General features: G+C 34.6%; 2 protein-coding genes across 2 annotated transcripts in view; one reads left to right on the top strand and one right to left on the bottom strand.

Moving 5' to 3' along the window:
• The window catches only part of LOC136028222 (uncharacterized), a 208,269-nt gene extending 207,568 nt beyond the window's left edge, over nucleotides 1-701 (bottom strand). Inside the window, exon 1 of the mRNA XM_065705943.1 lies at nucleotides 609-701. Within this exon, the coding sequence (XP_065562015.1) occupies nucleotides 609-680 (72 nt within the window). The 5' untranslated portion in view covers nucleotides 681-701. The remainder of the gene's footprint in view (nucleotides 1-608) is intronic.
• Nucleotides 702-3,215: 2,514 nt separating this feature from the next.
• The window catches only part of LOC136028220 (tyrosine aminotransferase-like), a 32,987-nt gene continuing 16,105 nt past the window's right edge, over nucleotides 3,216-20,097 (top strand). The window contains exons 1-3 of the mRNA XM_065705940.1: nucleotides 3,216-3,478; nucleotides 8,019-8,123; nucleotides 9,469-9,536. Coding sequence (XP_065562012.1) covers nucleotides 3,292-3,478; nucleotides 8,019-8,123; nucleotides 9,469-9,536 — 360 coding nt within the window. The 5' untranslated portion in view covers nucleotides 3,216-3,291. The remainder of the gene's footprint in view (nucleotides 3,479-8,018; nucleotides 8,124-9,468; nucleotides 9,537-20,097) is intronic.

The following is a 20,097-nucleotide window of genomic DNA, read 5'->3' as shown; positions in this document are numbered from 1 at the left end:
AAAAATATAATACTTCAGAAACAATTTTGGGATATATATTTGCACATTAGGGAGTATGCATACCTACTGTTTTACGTACGATTATTGTGCATATTATGAAGTAAGAATTGTTTTTCTAGCTTCAAACTTTCCCAAATATTTTACCCCCCCCCCCTTCCTCATGCTAAGCTGAAAGAAACTAACGAAAAGAACCGGTTCCACAATGCTACAATGGATGAACAACTTGAGTGGTCGGGACTGTATCATAAAAGTACCGATTTTTATTTTAAATGAAACCTTAAACAGCACTCTATGGAAATTTGTGCAAAGGGGTGGTAAGACTGTAGAACTTTCTCAGTGGAAAAGAGTAAACGTTTCTTCTCTAAAAAGTGTTATATTCAATCTGAGTGCTTAAAAATTTAGTTGTTCTTGCACAGTTTCTGCCTTCGAAATGGTCACACTTCTCTTGTCCCTCTGTAGGTGTCAACTGAATTAAGTTCTTAATGAGAATAAGAATTAAGAGCTATGAGAATCCCTAGCTAAGAATTAAGAGCTTGAATTGAAAATTAAGCACAAGAATTAAGGTCTAATTAAGAAAAGTCAATTAGAAAAAACTTATCTATAATTACATGTAAGTTCATCCCCAAATAGTCCAAAGGAATGTTAGTTACTTTTGTATTTGTATCCGAGTTATTTACCATTACAAAGAAACTTTTTGAAAAACCGTGCCAAAGACAAAGAAAACTGGCAAAGACATCCCCAATCAACGTTTCCTAATCATTCCCGAGCTTAAAATAAATTGAAACTATCTGCATCCTGGTGGTATTCAAAAATCCCTCTAACGACACTAATTTATGAATTTTAACGTTAATTCAGGTTGGAAAAAAAATATTAAGCTTATTGGTTAATTAAGTAATGCTAGACAGTTTAAGAATTTCAAGAGAGGCTAGATCTTCTACCAGTATGTAGGAATTGTTAATACATTTTTAGCATGAATTTTGAAATTTCCTGAACGCGGTCATAAAGGTGAGAAGTTGTTTTTATCTTATTTTATTCAAAAATCCCTGCAAAAGAGTTTGAATACCGAACTTCAAACGAAACTTCAATGAACAGAAATTACTCCGTGCATGAAAGGAGCCATTCCCTTCTAAATGTCCCGCTCTTTACGCTAAAGTTCGACTCTTTCTCTCAATCCTACCTTATGAAACAGTAAAAAAAATTCAGCGTAAAGAGCAAGGCGTTGAGAACGGAACAGCATTAAGTTTTAATATCGCTCCTTACTTTGAGCTAAAAAAAAACTTTTTTTCTTTGCTTAATTTCTGAATGTTTTTGAATTAATGCATCTTTGATTTTGGCTCTCCGGACATAAATAATTGAAACGTAACTTGCATATTTTTTTTTTGGCTAAATGGCTTTCTCTTAGTTTTGATTGGACGATTTTGAGAAAAAGGAGTGGGGGAGGGGGTCTAATTGCACTCTATTTTTTCGGTTACTTAAAAAGGCAACTAAAACCTGTGATTTTCAACGAACGTTTTTATTAGTAAAAAATATACGTAACTTACGAATTAACTTACGTAACGAACTTCTATATTCGTACATTTGTATTATGTATAAGAGGGAGTTTTCCCCCTCGTTAATACCTCATTCTTTGAACTAAAGCTCAAATTTTAACCCAATTCTTTAAGAATTATCCCTGAATCACAAAGGCCGTAAAATAAATAGATGAAATTACTAAAAATACTTTAGCGTAAAGAACAATGTATTTAGGAGCAGATGAACCCCACATATGCGTGTTAATTTCTGTTTGTTTTAAACTTTAATGCTGCTCCTTACTTTCAGTTGAAAAAACTTTTTCAAATTTATTTGTTCATTGTTTTTTTTAATAATGCAAGAAAATCCTGCACCCCATTCATGGAATTTATCTTCCCCCATGACAAATTCCTCCAAAGAAAGATCCTCCCACATAGCTCCTTCCACTCAACACCCCCAACCAAAAGAGTCCCCCTGAAAACGTCTGTACACTTCCCAATAACCATTACTGAATGGAAACACTGGTCAAAGTTTGTAACTTGCAGCTCTCCCCTGTGGATGGTGGGGGAGTAAATCACCCCTAAAGACATAATCATTATGGTTTTCCACTATGCTGAAAAAATGGCTATCTCAAAGTTTTGATCCGTTGACTTGGGGGAAAAATTAGCTTGGGAGGGGGCCTAGGTGCCTCCAATTTTTTGGTCACTTAAAAATGGCACTAGAACTTTTAATTCTCGTTAGAATGAGCCCTCTCATGACACTCTAGGACCGCTTGGTCGATAAGATCTCCCCTGGAGAAAAAAAAAACAAAACAAACAAACAAATAAAAACACTCGTGATCGGTCTTCTGGCAAAAAATACGAAGTTCCACATTTTTGTAGATAAGAGCTTGAGACCTCTACAGTAGAGTTCTCTGATACACTGAATGTGAGGGTGTGATTTTCGTTAAGATTCTATGACATTTAGGGGGCGTTTCTCCTATTTTCCAAAAGAAGGCAAATTTTCTCAGGCTTGTAACTTTTGATGACTAAAACTAAATTTGATGAAACTTATATATTTAATATCAGTATGAAAATCCGATTCTTTTGATGTAGATATTAGTATGAAAGTTTCGTTTTTTAGGGTTTCGTTTACTATTGAGCCGGGTTGCTCCTTACTACAGTTTGTTACCACGAACTGTTTGATTCCTCTACTCAAAATCATACATGTTAAATAAGGCAGTCCTTCAATTCAGAGACTTTTTTTGGCTTTTCTGATATACCTAGTTAGCGGAGCAAGATCATATTAAAACTTGGAGTTCTATAGTAATAAAACTATACGAGTCATATTTATGTTAAAGGAAGTAAAAAATTTGGCTAATATTCAGTGGAGTGGAAGAGGTTCCCATTCAAGATCAAGGATAATTAATCATCATTATTAATTAAAACAACATTAATATAACAATAATGGTAAAAGGTTACTAAAATTATTTTACAAGATCACCATTCTACAGGTGATTTTAACCGTCAATTTTGATATAAGTAACCATCTAAAAATAAGCAGAAAAGCATTTAAGTTTTTTTTTCAATTTACTTCCAGATTGAAAGATCTCTTTATTACAATAGAAAGTACTCAATCTTTAAAATCTTGTTCTGATAGATCTTTGAATAAATTAGCGACTTCTTTACACTTAACATAATTCAAACCTTTTCGTGTTAAGGATATTGGTCTCACCGTTAGATCTTGCAACACTGGAAAATCTACCTGTCTACCCAAAATCTGGGTATACTGTCGCAGTTAAGTATGATTGCTCGTGAAGACAAGATGAATGAAGTGGTACCAAAGTCCAAAGTGATTCGAAGGACTAGAACAACATGGAACGTGTCTCCGTCCTTCATGGCCAAAAATACTTTCAATCCTATAAGGTCTATAATTGAAACGATGAATTTGTCACCGAATCCTGACAAGAAAATGATAGCATTGTCTATAGGTAAGTTCTAGTAAGGTGTAGGCCTAGATTTTACACGAAAGTAATGTTGCTATTTGGCCTAAGTCCAAACCACCTCATAAGGTGCACAATTCTGTAAGTTTTCGATTTACTCACTAATAGGATGGCTAAGAAATAGACATACCCTTAGAATCATACTTTAGAATACCTTTAGAATTGCATCCTGAATCCAAATATACTTTTGATTTGTGTCGGAAATGAAGATGAACTTTAAGCCCCCCCCCTTAATGTGTAAATATATACCCTGAATTATATATATGCAATGAATTTTCTGTTAATCAATTTGAAGTAAAGACTGACTTACAGGAAGTGACTTTTAGTGCATATATACAACTCAGGATATATATTTGCACATTGGGCGGTGGTGGGAGGAGGGTGTTTGATGATTTTATATTTGGATTCAGATCTCCAGGATGAAATCCTGATTCTAAAATAAGTCTATGTCTGTTTTTTTATTAATGAGCATTAGTTAGCTATCTCATTAGTGAGTTAATAAGAAAACTTGCCAATAGAATTAAGTAAATGTATCAAGACAGGATGCTCTCCAAGTCCACGAGATGTATATACTATTTCAAGTATTCGTTACGTATAAATATAATCAATGAGGTCGCATGTGTAAGTAAATTGTAATAAATAACCATCGGATTTAACTTTAAATCATTTACTTTCCAGGCAAGACACTGCAAAGCGTATTATCTCTAATTTTAAGTCAGGCAATGTATAAGATTAATATATCTTTATACAGAAAATAGATTATATTTGAATGATAGTGTAGGGTCTAGAAACATAACATATGTTTAAAAAATATCAATCTACTAAGTCTTAGGTAATACCATGGGACTATTTGAAGGAAACCCCCCCTAAAAACTGAAAACTTCTTTAAAACAATCATAAATACCTACTTAGCTCATACCTAAAAGTGGATTGCCTCACCTCGCTCCCTCCTTTAAATACACAGCCCACTTTATGTCTTGGCATCAGATTTTACCATAGCGAATGGCGAACACTAAAATAGGTGTGAACAGTAATAAGCGGCGATGAAAAGAATAACGCTATTGTCAAATATAATAGCAATATATAAATTGGGCTATATACTAAGCCATTAGGTGGATAAGGGTAAAATAAGGCTGCACCCTTAGGAATAAGATAAATAAGCATTTTTTTGTTTTTAAAGTTTTTTCAAAATTTTTAGGGTTTCCCTAAAACGGTCTTAAGAATTACTAAATCTCAAACGTCAATTTCTTTGTGGAAACATGAAAATGAAAAACAACTGTATTATTAACTAGAAGAGAAATTTGATATGAAAACACTATCATACCTTGAAATATGGCAAAATCCATTTTGCAGTGTAGGTTTAAACTCTAAGAAAAAATATGGGTAATACCACATTTTTTAGGGGTGGATAAGCCTTCACCCCTCCCTCCAGTATTGAATTAAGGACTAATGATCTGGTTCCGTCATTCGTTGTTACATAAATAATGAACTATGAAACCAGAGCATTAGTCCCCCTCCTCCCTAATGTATTCACCCTATATTGTTTATATAAAATGCCTTTTCTGTTAAATCTATTTGAAGAAAAGAGTGACTTACAGAACATTCATCTGTGGCTTACAGGAAATTCAGAAATAACTCAAGATATATATTTCTACATCACGGGTTGGTTCGGTGTTGTAAACTTCATTTCTGACACAAATTAATTTTTAGATTCAGGATGAAATTCCGATTTCAAAGTATGTCTTTTCTTAGCTATCTCATTAGTGAGTTAGTAAAAAAATTCACCAATTGATCTATCAAACCATCAAAAACCCATAAACAAGAGCGGTTTTCCATTTATGTATTTTTCAGGCATTTTCTGTCTGAACAGGTTTTGCCACTTCAGCAGCAATATGTAGCCTTAAAATGGTTTATTTGAGATGGAAGAAAGATTTCTGAGAGACAAACCTGAAAAAAAAACACTCCCACGGTATTATTTAATATCTTAAGATCTTATCTAAGATCTTAAGATCTTGGATAATATCCTTATCTGTTCCTAAGATATTGCAGATATGCCTTTTAAGTTAATTTGATAAAAATAGTTTCTTTTGATTTAACTCAACATGTCCCTTATCATTTCCCGAAATTTTACCTCAATACACCTAGCCTTTTAGGACAAATTCAGGATCAAACGTTTCCCCCTTGCATAACTATAAATTCTGCATTTAAAAACAGACAAATTGCATATTTTAAATTCCTTGCCCCGGGGGCTGCGGGGGCATTGTACCGCCAGAGACATAGCTATTACACGTTGTGACTATTTCGAATAAAATGACTTTTAAGATCTCTGTCAATGTTGAAAAGAGAATATAAAAGGGTAAGAGGGTGGAGGGGTGGCTGTCCTTCTTTTTTCAACATGCCTTTAAAGTTTCAATTTAACACCCTTAGCCGTTCGCCTATAGCTTTGCCTCTGACCACATATTGTAGTATGCAAGAAAGTACTAGGAAATATATGTTGGGTCAAATGGAGTCAATAAAACCAAAAAAAGACAAATATTGCGAAAGTTATTCATTATGCTCATGGCGGTATCCAATGGTGGTGTTTCCGGATTTGACCCCCCCCCCCTCAAAAAAAAGAAAAATATTCCGATTCGTAAAAACATAAAAGAAATGCATAAAATGATGCATTTTTTTGTAGAAAAATCCTCCAAAAATCTTGGATACGCCCTTAATTAGACATATTTGATATGCAATTAGAATTTCCGCGTATAATGTATAATTTAAAACTTCTATCAAATAAGGAGAGGCATAGCAGCAACTACTGAATTTGACTAGTGATTTCCTTGTTATCGCAATCAAATTAAATCCCAAATAAACGAAGCTGATAATTCAACAATTTCTTGTTGTTTTTCGGAATTAGGAGTGGGAGTAAGATTGAAAAAGTATCTTACTCCGGAGTAAGAGTAAACCGGGAGTAACCGCGAGTAAGAGTAATCCCCTAATCTCAACTGCTCTTCCGCCCTGGTACCAGAGACGTTTGATTAAAACAGGCATGTAAGCTATTTTTTCTTAATCATTAAACGGCATTATTTGAAAAGCGATAAAAAAAAAATTCAACCGAAAGTGAGACGCAACATTAAAACTTAAAACGAATAGAAACTGTTCCGTATGTTAAAGAGGATCCCCCCTCCTCAATACCCCGCTCTATACGCTAAAATTTGATTCTTTGTCACAACTCTGCTTTTTAACAACTCAACTCTACCACAAACTGTTTGGAAAAAATAGCAGCTGTATTAATGGCAGTAGTAGCATGTACATGTTGTATAGAAAGCTACTCTTTCTCAATTACTAATATAAAAGAAAAAACCCTGGCCATTTTTGTTTTATACACCGTTTAACATTTCAATTATTAATGTTCTCTTACGAGTCACGACTTCGAGTGGCTGGCTCGTTTGTCGGTCGAACGAATATTCATTCATGATACTGCTGCCTTCAGCAAAACCCTTGCCGCGTCCATATGAATCTAGAAAGTAGAACTAGAAAACAAACTGCTTATGATATACCGATTGCCTTTAAAGTAAAGTTTTGGCTGATGATATTTTGACATCAGTTGCGCAAATGTTGATCTAATTGCTGCAGGTATGCTGATATTTGTATTTGCTTTTGCTTTAGTAAGACTTATGCGCAATAACAATGAATAATATTCCCAATAATTAAGCCTCAGCTATGGTATTTTAAGGTCAGGTGATTGCATCCCATCTCAATTTGATCATTGTTGTCAGATAGGAGCTTGTTAATATATCCAAGAGAAGGAAAATATACATCCGTTTATACTGGAAGTTTGCCAGGGAAATCGACACAAGCAAATGGGTCGATGAGTGCCTCCTTTTGTGTCAGGAGTATTTTTTTTTCAATGGCCAATTTATTTGCTGCTTTATTGAACGCTCAAAGAAAATACGGACTTTGTGTTTATATGAAGTTATACACATTGGAAGCCATGTCCTAAAAATATTTAGATTTTTGCGATTTTCGTTTTTTTCTCCCTAAATTTCGTATAGCTTCCCTTTTTGTGTTTTTGTGCTTTCTTGGATTTTCACAATTCTCTCCTCGAATAAAAGTCTGTTTACGCGTCTTTATATAGAATTTCAGTATTGCCCGAAATGGTGCAAACTGTTGATAATTTGGATGGCTGCAAACAGGAATGTACATATTATAGTATTTAAGAATTGGGGCACAACTTTGAAATGGATAACAAAAAATTAGGCAAATCACAGAGAAAACACATAAATTACTTAAAAACCGAAAAGCTCTCAAGATTCCTGGATTGGCAAATTTTTCGACCAATAGGCTAACACCCATAATAAAGTGTGGGGGGGGGGGTTCGTGCTTTTCCACTGCTAGTAGAGGTTTATAGTTATCCCAATTATAAAACACAATTGGAGGTGCTATGAATCAGTTAGAGTTCTATTTCAGCATTTTTGTCTTACGTCTTAATATTTGTCTTTACCAAGTGAGATCTCTCCCTTAATTTTGACTCCTACTTTTGCAGGTGATCCAACTGTATTCGGTAACTTGCGTCCGGCCGAAACAATAATACAAGCTGTCATAGATGCTGTCTCAAGTGGAAAATACAACGGGTATACTATGAGTACAGGTATGTTATGCAGCAAACTTTGACTAGAAGAGGAGAGAGAACTTTAATTACTAAGATTGCTGTGAGAAATTTAAGTAGGCAGGCATATATACTGGGCTGGGGCTTTGATTCCTTATCCCCCTCTAAATTTTCAGATTTTGTTATTTCCGTATAATTTTCTTGTATTTCACCTTCACACTGCCTTTGTTTATGCCTTTTTTGCAGTTTTCGCTCCCTCCGAAATAAATATCCGTGCATGTGCCAGAAAGTAAGAATTTCCTCACAGGGTAAATGCGAATTTCATTGCTTTGAGTTATAGGCATATTAACAGCAAGGCAGTGCCAAGAGGCGGATAAATGTGTAAGAATCTATTCCAGGGAAAAAATTTCTAGTTCACCCTCCTCCCAATGGAAGTACCTACCCGGGGTAAAGGTTTTCCGGCTTCGAGCGCCTCCACGACACAGTAAAATACTCAAAACCGGTTTTTGGTTATGCAGTGATTGAAGTGGTCTCTGCTACACTTAAAGCCGACACACCTACAGCCTAAGAAAATGTTTGTTCGATACACCGATTCCAGCATATAGATCCTTAGTGCAACCTCGGAGTGAGCCATAAAACTTAATCTGTTCAACTAATATACCACGGTGATTGGTTCTTGTTCGCAATGTCTTCTAATTTCTTTGTTTGGGAATCCCATCAAGAGACATTGACATAGAATATTATCACCAGAACCCATCTGAGAATGGTACCCTTGTGAATACACTCAGTATCCAAACCTATTTTAGGATATTTACCTTTTTTACCGGTTTCAGAAGTGTCTAACCTTATAAATATGTTAAAAATTGGCCCCTTTAAAAATAAATGTAAGTGGTTTACAATAGCTGCGTAAAAACGTGCGAATGACTACTGGCAAAAAAATACATTTAGATACTGTTTTAGTATATACTAGATGAAGTTGTTTACTTCCAACATCTACTATATTTGCCTTCTACCTTCCTAATGGGTTACCACTGCGAAGGCGTAAGTTGTTGTTGAAGGATACCCTTCCAGCATACAGAGTAGATGTACTCTGTATGCTTGTACATCCAGCAGATGTACAAGATCTAGCAGAGTTTTTGGTGTACCAATATCAAGAAGCTGTGACACAGCTTTGTGACAAAGTTGTTTGAATTTTAAGTTTATTTTGTATGTAACCGTCAGTCTAGGGTATATTGAAGTCTGTTTTTGTTCTCGACGTTTTCATACTTCTTCCGTAGACTTCTTGCACGGCTTAACTGTTTTCCTACTTTTGCTACTGTCCTGCCATTCACTGGGAACAGAATTCTTATTTTCTGGAAAGTGTTGTGATGTAAATCTTATTCTTTAGGTTATGAAGAAGCAAGAGAAGCAGTAGCTAAATATTCATCGACTCCAACAGCCCCTGTCTCAGCACAAGTAAGTTTTTGTCTATTATTTCCACTTACTTCTATTCCACTTACTCTACTTCTGGGACAGATGCTACAGGGTGGCTCATGTAGTACTCCACACAATGCCTCTGACAAATCAATGGCAATTTGGATTTTCTCAACACCGACAGATCTTTTTTTTCTTTTTTTTTTTTTAACGATACGACTTGCATATTACTAGGAGGCATTGCGATTTTAAAGATGTACTACATTGTAAAAAGTTTGAAATCAATTATCTGCTATTCCTTCTTCCAAATTGAAGGGCATTAAAGCCCAAATATCATTATAAAGCACAAACAAAGTACAAGGGAAAGGACAATACATTTTAATAACATATTTTTAATTTTGGAACGAGAAATTTGAAGATTTAGCAGTAATTAAGCTTTAGATCCAGTACGATAATTAAATAAAAAACAAGTTTTTTCAACTGAAAGTAAGGAGCGACATTAAAACTTAAATGAACAGAAATTACTCTGCATATAAAAAGGGCTGTTACCTCCTCAACGCCCGCTCTTTTCTCTAAAGTTTGACTCTTTCTCTTAACTCCACTTTTTAAAACAGTAAAAAAAAAATTAGCGTAAAGAGAGGGGCGTTCAGGAGGGAACGGTTCGTCGAACCGTTTGCCACGGTTTGTCATGGTTTGCCTAAGCTTTCACAAGATCGAAAAATAAAGCACCAACTTTAAAATTTTATCTAATGCATCACTAACATTACTTGTCAGATAAATCATACCTACTCAGTTGTTCTTTTTGTATGGATTCTATATTGAGTTTCAACCACTAGGTTATTATCTTCCAACAGTCACTTTCTATATATCTGTAGGATACGCTCTACCATCTAAATCTAATTACATAATTACGACAGCGGAAGAGATCCAAGAAAATTTCCACAGGGATGGAGGAGGCAAGTAATACCAAGAGGAGTTGTACATTTACTAGGATTTAAACGGTGTGAATTTAATAGAAAAGTGTTTTGGTGTGAACCAAAAGAAATGCCGAGATGCTTTAGACTGTTATAAGAAGTTCTTAGTTCGAATGGACAGAGTGGCCGAGCTCCTCAAAGTGGCAGAGCTAGTCAGTGTTAGTGTGGCTATAGATCTCATTCCAGATTTGGCCGAGGCTTTATTAAGCCTCCTCAATGCTCTCGAAGCTCATTTAGCAGCTTTAGAAGGGAAAAAGCCAGGGAAAGAAGGACCACCTGTTCCGCCCCAATTTCAGGCTTCCAGGAGTAAAATATCTACTGCTATTTGAACCTTTGATTAAATTCGTTCATCATTTGGTAATGTTGCTGACCACGCATTTTTTGGTTTCCGATTTTTATTTATTTTTAAGTGTCTCTGCAATCCCCAATGGGGAGGGGGGCATCATAACCAGGCCCTTTCTGTTGATACCCGTGACCACGTCAATTGAAGCTGAATTATGAATGACTGAAACCCAATATATATATATATATATATATATATATATATATATATATATATATATATATATATATATATATATATATATATATATATATATATATATATATATATATATATATATATATATATATATATATATATATATATATATATATATATATATATATATATATATATATATATATATATATATATATATATATATATATATATATATATATATATACAATTTTGTCTTTTAAGTTCCCTTCATGGGATTAGAAACTAGCATAACAAGACTAGCAACTATACATATAAAGAAATACTAATAGGCAGGAATCATTAAAAAATACCTTGTGCTTCTCCTCAGGGACTTGGCGCCATGTCAGATTGCTACACTAGTAGTAAAGCTGCTTAAACGTACATATTCAACTGGTAAAGCTTCCCATTTATTGATTTAGTTCTGGCTTAAGGGTTTTATTTACACTGCAAAATGATAAATGAATAAAAAACAAGATTTTGGTGACACACTATTACCCTCACTGAGCCTTAGGAGGCGTTTCAAATTTAAAATTAAATCTTAAATATAAATATTGCACTTGCTTTACGTTATAGAATTTATCACTCTTTAAAAAATAGTATTTGCTTCTTTTGATATATAATATACCTAAACTACGGATCTTATTGAACATTATTTTATTGAGTAAGTTTTTGATTTACGATTTTTGATATTACGATTTGATTTACGATTATATTATTATATGCACACACTTTGAATATAAAGACACTTTCGTATAGAAACTACTGATAGAGGATGAAAAGCCAAGTGAGTAGTCTCTTGGGCCAATTCTTATTGCAATTAAATGCTGGTATTTTTGTATACCTGCTTAGCCTTCTTTATGTCAATAATAAGTATTTTTGGGGTGCATGACTCCAAATGCTGCACGACCTGTTGAGCAGCAGTGCACCTCCAGCATTTTTATTAGAGGGGTCCATATCTGGAAAGATGCATGGTCAAGAGGCATGGGCTATATAATTATTTTTTTCTACATATTCTTGGGTTTGGTAACTGCCTCCCCCAACGACCACCAAGCGGTTTACCGCAGCGAAAAAGTACCTAATGCTGGTGAATAAATGCCCCTCTACAGCATTCTCTTTCCACCACAATTCCATTGTATTACTCCTGAAAAACAAACGACAGTAAATATATTCTCCGAGGCCAACCTGAATCTTATGCATAATAATGATAGATGGTAATAAGCTTACCTAAGCTATGGATGTCAGCTGATTGATTTTTTCAAACGATAATTTCAACAACCTGATGACGACAGGCACAGGTCCTGTCGAAATTATCGTTTGAAAAAATCAATCACCTGACATCCATAGCTTAGGCAAGCTTATTACCATCTATCATTATTATCAACAATAAATACCCCCCCCCAAAAAAAAATAACAAACATGTAGTAAAAAAAATCCATTTTTGTTATTCAAGAGGTGGTGTTGAAAATTTGAAAACGAGGTTACCAGGCTTACTGAATATACTGACATTTTATTTTTTTTATTTTTTTATTTGTTCATCAAGATACATATTGATCTTTAAAAGTTTGCCCTTGATATTTTGAATATTTAAAACTTATGAAGTTATGTTCTCAGATGGAGCTTAAAAAGAACTTTTAACAGTTGCATAAGATTTTGATTAAAACCATCAAGGTACAGCACGAAGGAAGAGCTTAGTCAGAGCAGTAGTAGTTCCGATCCTATTTTGGAGGAGGCTGGCTCCAACCGTGATAAAATTTCTACGTACCGTGCAGAAAAATCATTATTACAGATTATAATATTTTGGATATTTTACTTTCAAGAAATGAATACCTTTTAGAAACCAATTTGACTAACTACATACTGGGATGGATTTAAGAGCATTATCTAAATTAAGGAACTTAAGAAAACACAGAAATCTTGGAAATCCACTCCTCGCCGTCCCGTAGATGATAATGCCCATCAAAATTTAACCAGGCATGTATTTTTGTTTTGAATTCCCTCCACTGTTGGTTTTTTGGACTTGGTCAAATTGATTTCTGAGCAATTTTCATTTTCCAAATTTTTGGGATTATTACAATGAATAAGAATTCCGTTTCTTCCCCTTTTAATGGTTGCTTACTATGTTTGGGTGCAGAATTTATAATATTAAAAAATAAATGTCGCCGAAAATAATAGCATCCTACTCGGATAAAAAGATTTTTAGAAATACCACCTAAAAATATGCCAAATTTACAAAGGATGGTGTTAGATGTGGACAAATTAGAACGAGAAGAGACGCAAAGATAAAATTGAATCTTCGTCGAATTCTAATAGTATGTATTGTCAGGTTAGAGATCGAAAAGATTTAGCGATCGGAAGACTTTTTGAAATGGATGGAGAGAAGGAAGGGATGGAGATGCTGGTCGGAGGGTTGATTCATCAATAAGCATAATTTCTGGTCTAATTAGTTTCCTCGTAAACATTGCAGGGAAGGGCTGCTTGAACAGAAGTTAGTTGTGGACTCTTTTGATTCCCTCCTCTCACCTGGCGTAATAATAACCATAAGGTCATTTAACTATGGTAACAAAAAATCCTTCTTCTTATGAAAAACTTACTTTTTTAGAACTTTTTTGCGTAATATGGTATTATAAGCTGAAAAGTCTCATAATACATTTACCTATAGCGGACGGTCTATAGTAATAGCAAACCATTTTTTTTTTCATTGTAGGCATTCATTCTTATTCTTGGCACTAAAATTGACATCCAGTTTTGTTCTTTTGTTTTAGTTGACCAATAGTTTAATTTTTTTCAGAAGCTAAATTAATTTTGCCAAGTTATTGAAATAGAACGCAATAGCCTATGACAATAACGACTTCATAAAGAAAGTCATACTGAAAGTTCCAAATAACCAAATAATAGCATTTTGCCCTTCTAATTCAGCTTAAAAGTTAAATTTGACCTTCCCCATATTAAATAATAATATAGTTTAATAAAGCTTTAATGCTTTGAACAAAATAAACCCAATGAAAAGAAATAATTTCATTCTCTGTCAAGATAAAATTTGGGCCATTTTTTTCTTTTCTAGGCGTAATTTTCGAGATTTATATGCATAAAAGAACATAGAAATTTTTTTTATATATGAGGGGGTTTGCTACACCCTCAACTTTTTATCACATAACTGGCAGAAATAACCTCATTTTAAGACATTTCTTGGAAAGTAAGTCAAACTTCAATTTAAAGAGCATGTGGAGTTAGGGATGGGAGTCTCCCTCATATATAGAATTATTCATGTTGGTTTATTTTTTGCCATTGTTCTTAACTTTTATGTGGAAAAATAACTTTGTTTTCTTTATATTTTGTCCATTTTAATACCGATATTCATCCTAATTTGAGGAATATGCGCCTCTGATCCCTCGGATTTTGGCGCTAAATTTTGGTTAAAATGATTCCATAACGAAAGATTTCAGGGTTGTTTGCTTTAGACATTAAAATAGAATCTTCCGAAATATGAAGGAGGATGTCACCTACTTCAAACCCCCATAGTAGGCATGAAAGTTCAATCTTGTTTTCAGAATACTTCGTTCTTTAAAAGTTACTGTTTCTCCCCTTAAAAGTAAAATTTCCAGAATAAGAGGTGAAAACTAAATATCTCAGCAACCATTTGCAAACTAAGTCCAAATGAATCCCTCGAAATTGAGGAAGACGTGTCCCTCCAACTGGATATTAACCTGGAGGATATCTCACGGAGACTGTGGATATTAGAGTTTAAAAAGGTAGTTTTAGAAGTGTTTCTCTAAAGGCTTGAGATAGTCATTATGTTCACAATAGTTGAAAGGTCTAATAGCTATGATTCAAGGTATGACATGATCCCCGCAGCTCCTTGGGCAAGAGATGACGATTATGCTATTTGCCCATTGTTTACATACAAGTTCTATTATTGGGAAGGGGGTAATGTTCCTGGGTTTCAGAAAAGGCTAAGGGTATTAGGGTGAAGCTTTTAGGGAATGTGTAACTAAATCAAAAGACACTTTGTGCATCCAGATTGTCAAAACGGAGCATATGCAATATAATCAGGAACGGCTAATGGTATTAGGTTGAAACTTAAGGGCATGTTTTTGGGGAAATTGGGCTAAATCAAAAGCGTATATGCACTAACTGTATTAAGCTGAAACTCTAAGGGCATGCTGAGGGGTATATTGAACTAAATAAAGAGACAGTATGTGCATCCAGGTTGTCAACAGTGAAAATCTACAACATCTCAGGAATGGCTAAGGGTATTAAGTTGAAACTTCCAGATGTCAGGGGAATATTGAACTAAGTCTATAGACATTATGTGCAGGCAGATTGTCAAAAGGGCGTATCTGTAATATTTCAGGAGCAGCTAAGGGCATAAACTTTCAGGGTATGTTGAGGGGGATATTAAAATAAATCAACACACGCTATGTGCATCCATGTTGTTAAAAGGACTTGGCGAAAATGTATCATGAACGGTTATGGGTTAAGTTAGAGCTTTAGGGCCAGTCGAACTTAATTGATTGACACTGTGTGTATCCAGGTTGTCAAAGGGGCTTATCTGTAATATCTCAAGAACAGCTAAGGGTTTTATGCTGAAACATTCAGAGGATGTTGAACTAAATCAAAAGACACCATGCATTGGGGTAATCAAAAGGGCGTATCTGCAATATCTCTGGAATGGACTAGAGGATTAAGCTGAAACATTCAGGAGATGTTGAACTTAATTTGAGGACATAATTTGCATCCAGGTTGTCTTAATGTCGCATGTAAAAAACCTCAGTAACGGTTAAGGGTATTGGGTTGAAACTTTCGGGGCAAGTTGAAAAGGATTATGAAATAAATTAAAAGTCACCTTGACCGTCCAGGCTCTTGTCCGAGAAACGGCCGGGAGTATTAATTTGAAACTTTGAAGGTGATTTTGAACAGAATCAAATAGCACTGTGTGCATCTAGGTTGTCAAAAGAGCGTATCTGCAATATCTGAGAAACAGCTAAGGGTCCTAAGTTGAAACTTTCAAGGCAGATTGATGAGGATGCTGAGCTAAATCAAACGATATTATGTGCATCCAGGTTGTTATAAAGACGTATCTGTAAAACTAGAAATGGCTAAGGGTATAAAGTTGAAACTCTCTAGGAGAGAGAGAGAGAGAGAGAGAGAGAGAGAGAGAGAGAGAGAGGGAGAGAGAGTAGTTTATTAATATTAAATAGAAGACAATACAAAATACAATTCAAAATCGAATTACAATACACAAAATTCCCCTCGAAAGGCTCCATGGCCACGGATACAAGGGGGATAAGAAAAAAATTATTATACAAGCAATAAATTCAATATAGGCAATCAAATATAGCAGTTCACAGACAATATATTTATGGGGAATACAATATAAGCAAAAACTAGAAGGAGAAGAAGAAAAAAAAACATAGAGAACACACTTGAAAAAACTTTGAACACTTTGCCTGGGAGCAAAGTACAGAGAGGAAAACCGCAAACTACTAACAAAACACAGGGGCCATCAACTCCTCAGAGGAAAAATATTAATCTATTTGATTCTTTATTAAATGATCCTTATGAATCCCTTTAAAAGTCCCAAACGAGTGGCATTTCTGCACTGAAGAACGTAGTGAATTCCAGACCTGTTGACAAGCAATATGGAGATTGAAATCTGATCGAATAGTAGGGGTAGGTGGAATGTAGATATTATTTGAAAAACGAAGGCTATATGGAGCTGAATCAGAAATAAACATAGGAGTTTTCAGAAGAGATTTCGGAAGATTGCCATGAAGTTGATCAAAGACAAAAGAAGCACAAGAAATAATGTAAACAGACCATAGACTTAAGAGCGGTGTTGGTAAAGAACGGCTGGTGTCCATAACCAGACGCCGTGCTTTATTATACATGACGGAAAGTGACCGCAGTGTAGACGTAAAAGCAGACATCCATACAATGGGGCAGTAAGAAACATATGACTGGACAAGACAGAAAAAAGAAGTTTCAGAATAGATCCAGAAAATGTGTATCTAAGTTTTCGAATGATACCCAAACTCCGTGAGACCTTAACCCTAATCATGGCTACATGGTTTCTGAATGAAAGGTTCTCATCAAGCAGGATACCAAGAAACCGGACCACCCGATTCTCTGGTCTACAAAAGGAGCCTTGTGACACCCGAAGGTGTGTAAGCTGAGGGAAAGCTATATCAATTCTAGAAAAAATAAGAAAATGTGATTTACCAACATTCAAGACCAAGTAATTGGCATTAAACCATGACATAAATCTCTCGAATAATGCCACAAGGTTAGACTTCATATCACATTCCGTCTTCCCAAGGGTCCCAAGAGTGGTATCATCAGCAAAAGCAACAAGAAAATTTTCATTAGAAGAAGTATTGGAACACGACTGAGCATCAGGCTGACACAGCTTGCAACATGCCAGAGGCCTGGTGTTTTTTACAGCCGAAATCAGATCTTTAACATAAATCAAAAATAAAATGGGACCAAGAACGGATCAATTGAAATAAGCCTACCAGAAAGATATGAATCAAACCAAGAATAAGCGTTTGATTATATACCAATATGTGACAGTTTCCAAAGAAGAATCCGGTGAGTCAAGGAATCAAAAGCTTTACGGACATCCTAAAATAAAGCTGCCGGGATATGACCAGAATCTATTGTCGAATGAAATAAATTCGATAAAGCTGCGCAAGCATGCTCCGTAGAGTGACTCACTCGGAATCCAAACTGGAAATCATGCAAAAAATCCTTTGCATCCAGAAAACTAAGAAGCCTGGATAGCATAGCCTTCTCAAAAAATTTTGCTGAAAACAGATAGGAGAGAAATTGGCCTATAATTAGCAGGATCACTCCGAGAACCACCTTTATAGAGTATTATGACCTTAGCTCGCTTGAGAGATTCAGGAAAAATACCTTTCTGGAAAGACAGATTGACGAGCTTAGTCAGTGGTGACAGAATAGCAGGCAGAATGGCACGGATAACCCTTGTAGGAATTTTGTCTGGTCCTGAAGAGGATGATCCTTTAAGAGCATTCACGATACAAGCTACCTCAAATTTAGAAACAGAATTCAAGACCATCGACTTCAAACATGAGGGTCCAAGAAAGGCTCTAAAATCGCAACGAGAAATTGCAGAGCTTGCAGAGGAAACAGTTACCTTTCCTATATTAGCAAAATAAGAGGTAAGCTCTAGCTGAACATCTACATCTCCTTGGACGGTTTTACCATCGATTTTCAGCATTGATGGAACTGAAGACAGAGGGGGAGTAGGTCTAAGAACTGAATTAATTAAATACCATGTCTTCCTTGCATCCTTCCCACATTATGCAGATTTTCAGTCGATTTATGTAAACAGTATTCCTCTGCTCAGGGTAAACATTGAAATAAAAGTTTCATAGTAAAATAAGACCAAAATTTGCTTAAAAATTTTGCCTAAAGTATAAATAGCAAGCCAAAATCTTAGTTCTTAAAATCTTAATGGGAAGAACCGAAAAATCGACACAAATATTCAATTTATAAACCGACAAAAAAAAACAAATGTCAGATAGAAATGAACATAAGTTAGTATATAAAAAAAAAATTTCCAATTTCTTTTTCAAAAATGTTTAAAAAGCTATATTGAATCAAAGACGATCAGGAACAAAAAGAAATAATAATTCAAACTTAAAACGAGCAGAAATTACTATCAATAAATAATTGAAATTCCAATATGAACGTAATTTAGAATGAATATTCAAGCAAAACTTAAAAGAACAAAAATTACCACACACAAAAGTGCGGCTAGCCTCCTTAACGCTGCTACGGGCCAGAACGTCGTTACTGCTTGACTGAAAACAAAACATATTTAAACGTTTTCCTTTTTGTAACGTTAATAAATTAAAAAAAAAACTGAGTCTTTCAAGAACGAATACAACTGTCATTGGTTCGTTTTTAAGTCCATAATTACCAACTGTGTAGCAATTACATTTAAATTGATTTGGAACCTTTCAGGCAGGCTCCTCAGTAATTGATTTTGGTTCATTACCATTAATTAACAAGGACATATGACTTTTCTGGAAGTGTCGTAGCGGCGTTTCCTTACTAAAACCCGAAAACTGATATAAAAAAGGCTTATTCACAAAGAATACTAATTGAAGTTACAAATGACAAGAATAAATACCTTGAGAAAACTAAAACCCGTTTTTCTGCTTCTAAGACGCAATAGCCCTAATTTGCCTTCGCACATAGTTTTAACAGGTTTCACTTGAATTTCTCGATTTCTCATTGGTTAATAATAAGGCATGCCAAGCTTCTTATCCTCACCTGTGAAACAAGTTTCATGTTTTGTATATTTGTTTTTTATTTCTTATCTCTTCTCGATACTTCTGAAAGAAGTTAATTAACTTTGAAACTTCGCATTGCTGCTGTAACCTGACTTTTATTAAGAAACTAAATATTTCCATTCTTTCTAACTGGTTTCAGCTGATATCGTTCAGTTATTTTGAGGTGTATAAGGTAGATTTGGTAGCAAGTATTTTTCCGGAGGAAAGAAGGGAGAAGGAGAGAGTTCTTTGAAATTCTATTACCTTGAAAGTCACGTTTTCATTTGCGGAAAGGGTATAGTTTCTTTGCTTTTTTGGTTCAGGATTCTTTCGAAACTTGATTTCTATATATTTTTTTTGGAATAATAGTATATTTGTTCAAAAAATACTTTGAACGTAAAAAAATCTTAAAACACATCCCATAGTGCTTGTTACTATTAATTTTGTTATTTATTAGCTTATAGAAGATTTCAATGGCCAAATTTTCCAGTGTAGCGGTTTAGAAGAATTTATTGCCAATTTTATAAATTTTTCATACAAAAAGATAACTATAAAAAAATTAAAAATTCTTGCACGTGACTCCCAAGGAAGCACTACAAAACTCTGAAAATACGACAAAAAAAAATACAAGTTACTGTTTCCAAAGGTACCTTTGCTTCGCTTTTACTCCCCTACCCCTCGCTAGTGGACAAATGACCAGGTTTTATGTATTCATTTTGTTTTTAATAGCTTGAATCTTTTCTTTTTATTAACTTAAGTATTAAAGGCTATTCTATTAGACAAAATTATATTTCAGCTAAATGAAT

Source organism: Artemia franciscana, chromosome 6 (genome assembly GCF_032884065.1).
Source record: "Artemia franciscana chromosome 6, ASM3288406v1, whole genome shotgun sequence".
Taxonomy (NCBI): Eukaryota; Metazoa; Arthropoda; class Branchiopoda; order Anostraca; family Artemiidae; genus Artemia; species Artemia franciscana.
Note: the sequence above shows the minus strand (reverse complement) of the source record. Positions and strands in the feature narration are given on the sequence as shown.